The sequence below is a fragment of the Garra rufa genome, chromosome 8 (genome assembly GCF_049309525.1).
Source record: "Garra rufa chromosome 8, GarRuf1.0, whole genome shotgun sequence".
NCBI lineage: Eukaryota > Metazoa > Chordata > Actinopteri > Cypriniformes > Cyprinidae > Garra > Garra rufa.
In genome coordinates this window covers 35997835-36010627 of record NC_133368.1, presented here as the reverse complement: position 1 = coordinate 36010627, position 12793 = coordinate 35997835, and the positions used below count along the sequence as shown (strand labels likewise).

The 12793-nt window shown below is 34.5% G+C and overlaps 1 protein-coding gene across 1 annotated transcript; it reads left to right on the top strand.

The window, feature by feature from the left end:
* The first annotated feature begins 8980 nt into the window (after positions 1 to 8980).
* Positions 8981 to 12509, top strand: LOC141341204 (uncharacterized). The gene is made up of 5 exons (XM_073846353.1): positions 8981 to 9051; positions 9598 to 9644; positions 10343 to 10681; positions 11240 to 11391; positions 11826 to 12509. Exons 2-5 carry the CDS (start codon positions 9605 to 9607, stop codon positions 11868 to 11870), a joined length of 576 nt encoding a protein of 191 aa, XP_073702454.1. The 5' UTR covers positions 8981 to 9051; positions 9598 to 9604; the 3' UTR covers positions 11871 to 12509.
* Positions 12510 to 12793: the final 284 nt, after the last annotated feature.

Genomic DNA, 12793 nt, shown 5'->3' with positions numbered 1-12793 from the left:
ATACATTAAAACATTGGAATGAATGAACAGAAAGCAGGGAGAATAGCACAGCCTTGAATCTTTGTTCGATTTAAACCATAGCATCTTTATGTAACACACCTGTTCATAGCTGTAGAGAAATACACGACCAGTCCTTTTTTTGTCAAGATTTTAATGTTTTTTAATAAGTCTCACCAAGCCTGCGTTAATTTGATTCAAAGTACAGCAATAGTACAGTAAAATTTTGAAATATTTTTACTATTTAAAATAATAATATATTAAAATAATAAATATTTTAAAAAGTTGAGTACATTTTTTTCAGGATTCTTTAATGAATACAAACATCCAAAAAAAGCTTTTGTAACATTATACACAGTCAGTATAATTTTTATGTATGTATTTTTTTGTGAAAGAAATTGATCAAGGATGCTTTAAACTGATCAAAAGTTGTAATTAAGACAAATGATTTCTATTTCAGATAAATGCTGTTCTTCTGAACTTTCTATTCATCAAAGAAATCTGAAAACATTCTACTCAGCTGTTTTCAACTTAATAATAATAAAAAAATGGTTTTATGATTGCAAATCAGAATATTAGAATGATTTCTGAAGGATCATGACTGGAGTAATGATGCAAAACAATCGGCTTTGAAATCACAGTAATAAGTTACATTTTAAAATATATCCCAAACAGTTATTTTAAATAGTAAAAATATTTCAAAATTATACAGTTTTTGCTGTACTTTGGATCAAATAAATGCAGGCTTGGTGAGCAGAAGAGACCTTTTAAAAAAACATTAAAATCTTACTGTTCAAAAAATTTTGACTGGTAGTGTATGTCTAACCAAAACTGGAGATCCAGAATAGGATACTGAAATAATCGAAAATGGTACATGTACACCCTTTACACAAGTGGTTATTAATAAATATGTTTAATAATTCTTAGTCTTGCTATATTAAAAGTATTTGCATGGCGAAAGATTGCAATGCCCTATGATTATAGCCATTCAGGCTACCCAAAGTGTGGTTTTGTGGCTGTGACAACCGGGTCAAAATTTCCTGGGCAATTACAGAGAAAAGGACTAAAAAAAAAAAAAAAAAAAAAAAAAATCCAAAGAAAAGGAAACTAAAAGCTCCAGCGCCATCTTATGGAATTAACGCAGCAATACCTTGAAAATGTTAGATTAATTTGTCCAGTCTGGAGGTTTTATTTTCATAAACGTTGCTTAGAAACAGTAAACACGTCAGGCTATTCAGGTGCAAACTTATGTATTTTATGTACTTATTAAAGGAACCATATGTAAGAAATGTATGTCAGTTAATCATAAAATGGCCCTGACATGTCACTAGACATTAAGAAATCATGTTCATTTCAAATACTTATATCACTGACAACAGTGGTCCGGCCAGGATATTGTCATTTAAAAGTGAGAGTTGCAGCCCTCAACTGATGTTATTGTTGTCATTTTGTGTTTTGGTCTGAGGCGCCACCCTCCAGCTATCTACCAATCACGAAATCAGTAGAGTTTCGTGAGACAGGTTGCCAGCTCTGTTACAGCTGCGTTACAGTGTCGGATAAAACATGTATAACGTTACGAAACCTAAAAGACCTCGTTATGAATCCGAAATACGTCGTGACAAAGTCCGAAATAAAACAAGGATTGGTATAGGAGATGCCTTTGAAAGATGGAGACGGCCGAAAACGGAGAAGAATTTCAAGATAGACGCCAACGTTGCTCATTTTCTCCTGGACGGGTAAGATTCATCTATGTTTGGCTAACTTTGCTTCCGTACACAGTGGATTTTCCACGGTCGGCAGTGCTAAATGCGTTCATAAAAAGCTTTATCGCACCACTAGCAGGGTATGAAAACAATCTATGTTCCGACTGAAATGTGGTATTACAGTACATATTTGCGAAATATTTGGCTAATCGCCATCTGTAAATTTTTGCGATACATAATTACTTCGCAAAACATCTTTTGTGAAGCATAAACATAATTAACAGAAGATGCTTCTGCTGATCCTGAGTGAGTCTATAAATGCAGCTCTACAGATTAGAAATAAATTAAGAACATAATACATGCATGTAAAGTAAATTACTTAACAAAGTCTGGTCAAGGAAGTCGTCAGATGTTTTTCTAACAGGTGAGTTGTCTAAATTAGAATTTAATATTCTATCAAATAAGTGAACAAACAATTGACTAAATTGGGGACAAAAACAAAAAATATAATTTTTAGCTTTCGGTGTGCTTCCAAAACAAAGTGTAAGTGTTGCCAAAAAGGCTACTTTGCTTTTATAACCATAAGATAACCATCCAACATAGATAGATAGATAGATAGATAGATAGATAGATAGATAGATAGACAGATATTTTTTCATTTCAATATGCAACAAGCCCCATCTTCCAAAAAACTTCAATGCCTACAACTTTCTGCAATGTATAAAAACAGCAGACGTTTTAGAATTAAAATTGTAAAAGAAAAGGGTAATTAGGGTTATCTAGATATTATAAAAAAATACTGCCATTGTGTAATCAATGGCAGTATCATTGTGTAATTATGTAATCAATATTATTATTATTATTATTTTATACTAAGTATTAGTTATAGATCTTCAGACCAGTGTTCATTTTGACAGGAGTCTTTGATTTAGTCTTAGTCTTTATCTTGAGACTAAAATGCTTAAAGGGGTCATCGGATGCCCATTTTTCACAAGTTCATATGATTCTTTAGGGTCTTAATGAAAAGTCTATAATATACTTTGGTTAAAAATTCTCAATAGTAGTGTAAAAAAAAAAACACCCTTTTACCTTGTCAAAATCAGCTCTGCAAAATATCAGCTCATTTTATTGCATGGGCCTTTAAATGCAAATGAGCTCTGCTCACCCCGCCCCTCTCTGATGTGTTAAACTTATGATAAATTCGAATCAAGGATTGAGTTTGAGAAATAATGAATAGGGGTGGGAAAAAAAATCGATATTGCAATATATTGTTGTGCTCTCTGTCGCAATAAATAATCGATACACTAACGGCCAATATCGATATTTTATTACAACACAAATGATTAATTTACCCGTCGTCAGTGTCACTGTCACTACCCAATATCTACCATTCTGTTTGCGGGGGGCGCTGTTCGAGTAAATAGGGGTAAAGTGGCGGAAGCAGCGGCCAGTGAAGAACACAAGTTATCTTACAACATCAGAGAAGAAGCGCAGAAAAAAAGAGAAGTGAGAAGAATGGCGGAAGATAACGAAAAACAAATCAAAGACGCACCCGCTAGTTGAGCATGCTGATCAGTTACGCCTGTTTCACACCTACTCCGTCTGCAGTGCTTATGCGTTGAGTATTTTTTTCCGCACCCATGTTAACGGATTAGAGCGTTCACACTGCACGCGGTTGCTGTGCAAGTGCATTGAATAATACGTTGTTTATTATACGTTGAGTTTAAACGTGAATATATCTAGAATTGTATTAGTGTACTGTGATAAAAGAGTATCACAATGCTGAAAAAGCACGTTTGTATTTGAAATCAAAATAACGGATAAATGGTGTGTTTGTGGTAAACAGTCGCGGATCAGGAACGGACTGCAAACGTGTCCTGTGTGAAAGCAAAACGAGTCCGTGCTGCTTATCTGCATCGCATACGTAACGCACACGGACTGCATACACACTGCAGACGGAGTATGTGTGAAACAGGCGTTAGTGTTCCTCAAGAAGAATATGCATTGATGAGACCACTGTCCAGGTTAACATAAAGCACTTTACAGTAACTTATTACTGACGTTTCAGTATCATAGTTTAGGTTTACACATGTTAATGTTCATGTTGTTTTTTAATGTTCAGGCACTTTTATCTGTCTAGCTGTACAGTGTTTACATTTAAGACCAGGAGGCAGTGAGTTATTATGCAAATGCATATTTCTTTGCACAGTGTTGGAAATGTTGCCATTAATAAATGCATAAGATTTCCTTATTATGGGTATTTTTTTCTTTTTCAGTCACATATATCGTGATATATCGTTGATGAAATTTCTTCCAATATATTGAATATCGTAGATATCGTGAATCGCGATATTATCGATATCGTGGGCCACATATCGCCACAGAATTGAATCGTGAGTTACCTGTATCGTCCCACCCCTAATAATGAATAAATGATGACAACAATACTGCCCTCCAAAGGCAAAGCGCCGTAACTACACATTTGGTCAAAATTGACTTAAGGCTTAAAATGGACTTTGTGACAACTGTTTTGTTTTGTGGCAAAGTCTCCTGGTTCAATTTTGTCCCTTTTCAGAGAAACGTTCAGAGAAGCGAGAGTGTCAACATGTTTACCTAGCTGTTGTAAAAACTTTAAAGGCATTTTTCTTAGTTTCAGTGTTCACGTAGTTACTGCACTTTGCCTTTGGAGGGCAGAATAGTGAAAAAGTAGCAACTTATAAAAATTATAGTTGTATCAAATAGCTTTTCAGATACAGTACTTTTTAACTTTCAGTGTGCTTCCAAAACAAAGTGTTGTGAAAGAAAGAAAGAAAGAAAGAAAGAAAGAAAGAAAGAAAGAAAGTGATAACATTTGTTGACTTAAATATTGCCCTTTTCTTCCAACAGTGTCTACTTATTTTCCCTCTGATCGAACTGTGTCTGAGCAAGAAGTGAACCAGGGAGTCCACAGACTCCGGATATGTTCAGTCAAATAAATTAATACATTAAGCTTTTATGTTGCATAACATTTTAAACTCAAATTTAACATTTCATCTATACAAAATTTACGATTCTGCTCAAATAGTAAAATCCCAGGGGGGGGGGGGGGGGTAATTTGTAATAAGAAAATCACATTAAAACACAACTGGAAATATATTAAAGTGTTTTTATTAGTCATTTTTGCTACTTTTCAAATATCTTTTCTAGAATTAAATTGTATTACTGTGGTCCCAGTTTTCAAGCTATGTAATATCATCATAAAAAATATGATAACTTGTTCATAAAGAAAAAAAAATCTAAACAAAGACTGAAATAAACATTTAAAGGTTGTATCAGCGATTTCTAGCCTAAAACATAAAGTGTCAATTTCAGCTTACCTTTCTTCACGATCCGCTCGCTGCCTGCCCCATAAATTGTCTGTGAAAAAAACGCGTCTCTCTGGTCAGCCTAGGGTCCGAGATATGCCAAAAAAACAATCGGCGCTATCAACACACCACAGATAACCAAACAGTGTTCCAACCAATCAGCGTCAGGGGTTTGGTGTTGTGGACTTTCCTACTGGTGCTGGGACGTGAGGGAGGCGGAGCGAAAGTCCACAACACCAAACCCCTGACGCTGATTGGTTGGAACACTGTTTGTTTTTGTGTGGAAAGGTTGGTAGTGCCGATTGTTTTTTTGGCATATCTCGGACCCTAGGCTGACCAGAGAGACGTGGTTTTTTCACAGACAATTTATGGGGCAGGCAGCGAGCGGATCGTGAAGAAAGGTAAGCTGAAATTGACACTTTATGTTTTAGGCTAGAAATCGCTGATACAACCTTTAATGTTAGTGTTCTTACAAAGGAGAGAGTGAAGGGAATGCCTGAGATGAAATACGAGACAGGTGATGAGTGAGGGTTAGTAGGCCTACTACTTATAAGCAGAATATTTTTTATTATGTGTAATTTCCATTTAAACTATATGGGTCATTCTACAGAATTGGTTCAAAGACACAGTTGGAAAAGGCTTGAAAAATTTGTCTTTTCCACCAATTTTGTATGTATGCATATTGTACAATATCCAAGGTACACATTTATAGTAATTGTGCAGTTAATTCTCAGAAAGTTTTAGAAATATATGTACTCTCCTGAAAGGTATCACTACCAAAACACACACACATGTGACTGTTTCAGTAGTGACAATTTGAGATATTTTTGAACCTAGCTCAAAGATGCTAATCAGCACATGGTTAGCACAGTTCTGAACAGTTGTACACATATAAAAACTAAATGTTACGGAATAACTCCCAAAAAAGTGTTTAATTATAGAAAAATGCTGTTCGGTAGTGACATTCTTTAAAGTTGCAGAGACTTTTCATATGTTTGAACACATTTACCTCAAAATGATGGGGCTGATCTACTCACCATGATGAAGCTATGAGATTCCATGTTTCAATAGTGATATGTAAATGCGGGACACATTTATTTTTACATAAAGATTCATAATTTACAAAAATATAAAATGTACAGAATATATATATATATATATATATATATATATATATATATATATATATTTACTTCACTTTAAAAAAATATATATTTTTAAAAACAGCAATGAAATAAAATGCAAAAACTATTTCAATATCATTTTTATAAAATTAAATTTAGGGGTTAGACTTAGAAACAGCCACCTTCCAATTGAAAGTCCCCACTAAACAATATTTAATAATAATATTTACATTAAGCACAGTTTTTTTCATGGACCTGTCAAGTTTGAGATTGTGGACTTTTTTTTTTAAACTAGTGTTTCTTTTATAGCACTTGATCTATTTGTGTCAACAGATTTCAATTACAATACATATTATGAAGACTGTTTTCTCAAAATGAGTTTTTTCTCCTACACTGAGCCATAAATCTTCACTTCAGTAGCACTAAAACACACACCAAACTTTACATATTTATTATTTTTACAGAGGGATTTGTTGATATATAATTTGCTTGAGTTTATACAAAAAAAATTTCCCCCCAAAATTGTAAAAAAATCTATCGTTTTCTGCCTGTTCTAAGTATTTTCTGAATTATGGAGTGACAAAATGAGATACCCAAAATTCCCTCTGTAAAAACATTTGACTCTAATATGTCCAAAAAATTAAAACAAGAATTTTAAAACTGACTTCATCCAGTGTTGAAATTTTTGTACTAGAAATGTATGGAAATTAGTGCATATTTCATTAAATAATGCCTCATTGGCATATTAAAACCTAACATTTTAGAAAACTTGTAATGTTTGCAATTATCAGTGTAATCAATCAACTGGGTACGTAAAGTGAAAGTGAAAGTCGTGACGTATTGTCAAGTATGGTGACCCATACTCGAAATTGGCCCTCTGCATTTAACCCATCCAAGTGCGCACACACACAGCAATGAGAAGTGAACAGCCATTGCTCCAGCGCCCGGGGAGCAACGGGGGTTCAGTGCCTCAAGGGCACTTCAGTCATGGTATTGAAGGTGGAAAGGGCGCTGTTCATTCATAATCCCCACCTACAATTCCTGCCGGTGTGGGAATCTAACCGGCAACCTATGGGTTACAAGCCCAACTCTCTCACCATTAGGCCACGGCTGCCCTGGCTGTAAGGGCGAGAACTATTCGTTTTTTTTTTGTTTTTTTTTTACCCTATTCACCTGCAGTGTCTCCCCTTACGTATATTAAGCTTACTGTTTTAAATATTAATATTCCCAACAGATAATAAAAGGATCTTATATATCTAAGATTTGATTACTTAAATGTTTTTAAATTTGTTTTTTTGTGTGTGGGACAGCAGTTTGCACCAATTCTGTAGAATTGTCCATATTATTTTGAAGATTTATAGTGACCATATGACCATACAACTTCTGAATTCATATGATCACAAATCACGGCAATTCTCCATTCTATTTTTTCATTTGGCATGCCCTCAACTGTTACACAAGGAAACACATGGCGAAAAATATCTGAAGCAGACCACCATCAATCACATCATTTTTGAATCTGAATGCAACCGATACCGATACTATTTGTGAAATATGGCTGAAACTGCAGAGGCGAGATACACCTTTCTGTCCACGTACTCCATATAGCGTGACAACGTCATCAATAAACTATTTGCTGGACAATATCAGCCAAAATTCGCCAGATATTTCAAAAGAAAGACCGTATTGTTCCTAGAGGAAGATCCCATTGGGCTGCCTTAATTAATAATATAGATTGGAGAAGAACGTGGTTGTTGCCTCATAAATATTTTCTCCCTAATAAGACCAAAGAAGTCCACTTTAAAATATTGCATAAAATATATCAATTTAACTCAACTGTTTCCAAATATCTTGATATTCCTAGTACCTGCACTTTTTGTGGCAACGAAGATGAAACCTTAATACATTTATTTTTTTCTTGCGAATTTGTTCAGAAGTTTTGGTTTGATTTGTATTCTTATTTAAACAAACCCCTTGTCTTTGCGCAATCTTTTAGCTTAAAAGATATTATTTGTTATTACTCTGACCCTGCCAACAAATCTAAAAAATATATTTTCAACTTTTTTATTTTGTTTGGCAAATTCTTCATACATAAGCAAAAATGTATGGGCTCAATTCCCACATTTTCCAATTGAGATTGACTCACTGCTCACATCTTTTTGTTTGACTAGTAATAATAAATGTGTCAGGTTTTTGGAAATATATGAAAAAATTATTTCTATTAACTCTGATTAGGTTTAGATAGCTTTCCTTCATTGCTCTTACATTATTATTATTATTATTATTATTTTACTATTATTATTATTATTATTATTATTATTATTATTATTATGTAGTCATTTATTTTTATATTTTTTCTTATTCTAAGCAACATACCCCCTTACTGTATTTTATTTCTGCTCTTCTTACTTCTATCTTCTTTACATTGTTAATGTTCTCCTGAAGATGATTGTATATTTCATCTGTTTGAAAAAAAAAAAAAAAAAACAGCCGAAAAGTGAAAGTTAACACAGCCTGGAAATGGAACTGTAGCGACATCTTATGGTTGCAAAGTATGGCACATTCTGCTACCCATCTAGTTCAGCCAGGATTTTTTCCTCCCAGTTTCAGTTCAAAACAGTAAACAAGTTAGACTAGTCATGTGTAGACCCAGGTGCAATCACACAAACCCATAAAGTAATAGGTCACGTTCAGGTAGCCTAACTGACAGCTACCTATAAAACAGTGAATTTAGTCACGCCCCTAGGTTTGCAGTTTGTGAGTGGGATGATGATGTAGGCGCGTCTTAACGACACAAACTTCACGAGTGATTCATTCATTTCACTTCACTTTCCTCAAGAGATCTGATACGTGTGGTTCTTCTGCAGCGGAAATAAGCCAAAGGTCAGCATGATATTGTGCTTTTAACGGTTCATGTGTTTCTTTACCGATCATATTTAATCCATAGTTTGTTGATTCGTATTTGATATATTATTGTATTTTAAACGATTTCATGCTTTCGAAGTAATTTTTAAGTTTTGGTCATCTGCAGCCTACTGGTACTATAAGAGTTTGTTGACTCAAAGTGCGTGTTGTTTGAAATTACGATTATTTCGCGGAGCTATTGTTTTTAGTTATACAGGACATTCCATAGTCAGGATCAGATGACTAAATCTTTGGGAAAAACTATTCGGCTTTTTTTATGTGACCGTAGGGGGAAATAGGCTGTCTTCTAATAAATTTCACCGAAGCATTGAGCTGCTAGGGGATCGTTTTCTTCTTTTAACTAATGATATCGTGTTTCTTACCAGGACAAAGCGCAGATGTCTGTGTTTGTGTGTTACTCGCATGGAAATATGCACCTTTAGCCTAGTTTGTATTGGTTTGTTTGAGAACGTGGGAATTTCCAGCAGCACATAATTCCAAAAAACTTGCTTCTCTCTCCTTTAGGACAATCATGAAGACCCTGACATTTCTGACACTTCTGCTGATCACGAGTGAGTCTTTTTAATGCTTTTGGACCTTTAATAACTTGATTCATTAAAAAATATACTTTTATTGTTAGTCATGTCACATTGTGTTATACATATGTTATTTACATTAAAACGTATATATATATATATACACTACCTTCAAAAGTTTGGGGTCAGTACATTTTTATTGTTTCTTTTTTTTCTTAAAGAAATTAATACTTTTATTCACCAAGGATGTATTAAGCTAATAATTAAAAGTTTATTAAAAGTTAATAATAAATAATTTACATTGTTATAAAAAAAATTATATTTTGAATAAACACTGTACTTTTTAAACTTGTCATTCATGAAAGAATCCTGAAAAAAAAAAAAAAAAATCACAGGTTCCAAAAAATATTTGGCAGCACAACTGTTGATATTATCCAACATTGATCATTCTAATAATAAATCAGCATATTAGAATGATTTCTGAAGGATCATGTGACACTTAAGACTGGATAACAGCTGATAAAAATTCTGCTTTTCATCACAGGAATAAATTCTATTTTAAAGTATGTTAAAATAAAAAAACATTATTTTATATTGTAAAAACATTTTGAAATATTACTGTTTTTTATATAGAACTTGTACAACATTTTTCAGTGTTTGTAAATGAATTTGTTTTGTTGTTTTGAGTTTTGAATTTTGTTAATGACCATTACTGTCTTTAACTGTTCTTGTAGGTAGTTCTGTAGTGGGAAAAACTATGACATCTAATCAGACGGGCTTTGTTGGACAGGATGTACTATTATCATGTAACTGTTCTAATGAGCCTAATGACCTGTCATGGCAAAAAGGTATGACAATAGTGAATGTTCATCTGGAAGACAAAAGCCTCATAGATGTTTCCTACAAGGACAGGACGCAAATCTTTCTAAACAATGAGAAGACAAACTGCTCCCTGCTGATCCGCAACATCTCTAAAAAGGATGAAGGACTGTACACCTGTCATGCCCTGACCAGTGTTCATGAAGGTGGTCGAAAATTCTGGTCAAGGAAGTCGTCAGACGTTTTTCTAACAGGTGAGTTATCAAATTCTAAATTTATTTACCCAAGCAGATCAATAGTTCATATCTTGAAAGGAAACAGCAAGCCTCTTCCTGTTGTACACTTTCAGTGTGCTTCCCTATTCAAAGTGCAAGACTGCTTAGCTGCTTAGCTATAGTCTACTAGTCGACTGGTTTAGATAATGACGTGTAAGAAACGCACAGGTTGGAAAAGCAGAACTATGAGAATGAAAGGAAGTTGAAATTGCTGCCACTGCAGCAGAACCGAAAGTTATTGCCACCAGAGAATAGCCTTCGACAATGTCAAAAACATCATTGTCGTCATATGCAGTGCAACCAGTCGTAATAAAATAGCTTATCTACTGAATGGTATCAGAGACTAAAGAACAAAACACAGTACTTGTGCCAAGTTAAAGTATAAATAGGCTCTGGACTAGGGTTTCCATTGCTAAGATTTCACTAGAAACTCTGCCTGTGTTTCTTTTTTTAATGCATCACAAATTGGGATGTAGGATGTAATGTGTGGTAGTGTACAGATATTGATGACACTAATAACATATCTCTTTTTACCAGTGGATGAAAAGACCCCTGAAACAGATGGCCAAACTGGAGAGGAATCTGTCACAGCTGTCTCTGTTAGTGTTCCTATACTGGTTGTAGCACTTATACTGGCTGTTAGCCTGCTTCTAACCTTTATGATCAGAAGACGACATCGGACAAACACGGTAAATGATTTATTCAGCATCTCACGTCATGAGCGTCCCGTTTTTGAGACATCATGTTTAGTTGCACAAATGTGCTTCAAGACACCTGACACACATTTTTGTTCCAGTTCATTGCACTCTGTCTGTATTCTCTTAATTCCAAGAATATTACACCTAATGTCAACATTTGAGCCATGGTGCACTAAAGAAATAGTTTTTATGACCCATTTTATTATAATTATTTCCATTCGAATAAACTGTTTTAGTTGTAAACTAAAACTTCTTTCTGAAGTGGCCAAATTCCTTGAATAGTCCTTATGGCAAAAGTAAACCTACACCAGTTCAGAGCACAGCTTTAGGGCTCAAGTTCCTGGCTTTGACACATGTTTAATCACAGTACCTGAAACATTTACAAAAAGCCTGACTGTGATTTATTTTTCTCTTGTTTGCTATAGGACACAGATATACCAGCTGAGGAACCTATGCTAGAGAATGTGTGAAGTTCTCTTGTTTGACGGTTTAATTGATGAACTTCTACATTGTAATGTGAGGTCCTTCACAACAACAATGGACAATCTGAGGCCTTAGCCCTAAACAAATGTGTTGGCATGTGGGCATTACACAGCGGTGCGTGCTGATCCGTCTCATTTTAAGACGGATCAATATGCGGTCTTCAGTTGTAACACTGTTATTTGATTACCACTGAATTGTGAATACACTGTGAATATACGTTCTGTAGGCATTACAGTTTTGTAACTTGACAAGATTCTCCTTGTAGGAACTGTTTTTATATCTTTATTGAAGAACCGATGTAATATGCAGGGGACATGCAGTTTATATTTTGCCTATTCCTCTCTCTTTGAGACACGTTGATTGTCTCAATGCTAAACAAGCTTTTTAAATCATGTTCATATGTGTACAGTAATCATTTACTAAGCACACATTATGTAAGCTTCTTTACATTTACTCTTGTATGGGTTGTTTTACTCAGCCTGTGCTGATTTCATTTATGTGGAAGAAATGTATAGCACTCCCTATGGGATATGTTTGCTTTTTTACTGTACTAAATTTTCATTTACTTTTAAATGAATTCTGTAATGTGCTTCAAACCTGCCGAGGCAATAAACCTTTTACATATAGAGTTTTTCTTTGTATGAATGACCTACTGCCTCTCACTCTGAATGCATTCCAACCTAAACCTCGGCCTTTAGCAGATTTTCTTTGCTGACATAGGATTTAAGTCAAATTTCCCAACTAGAGCGTGGTACTCTCAGCTGTTGCGTAACGTTGAGGTTTTAATTCCGGCCAGATTTCCAAACTCTGCCAGCACGAAAGAATGAACCTTTGTTCTTGTCTTAAAATTTTTGGATTCTTTCCACTGGTTTGCTTTCAGTTTCTATTTGACTTGCTGCTATAGTTGACC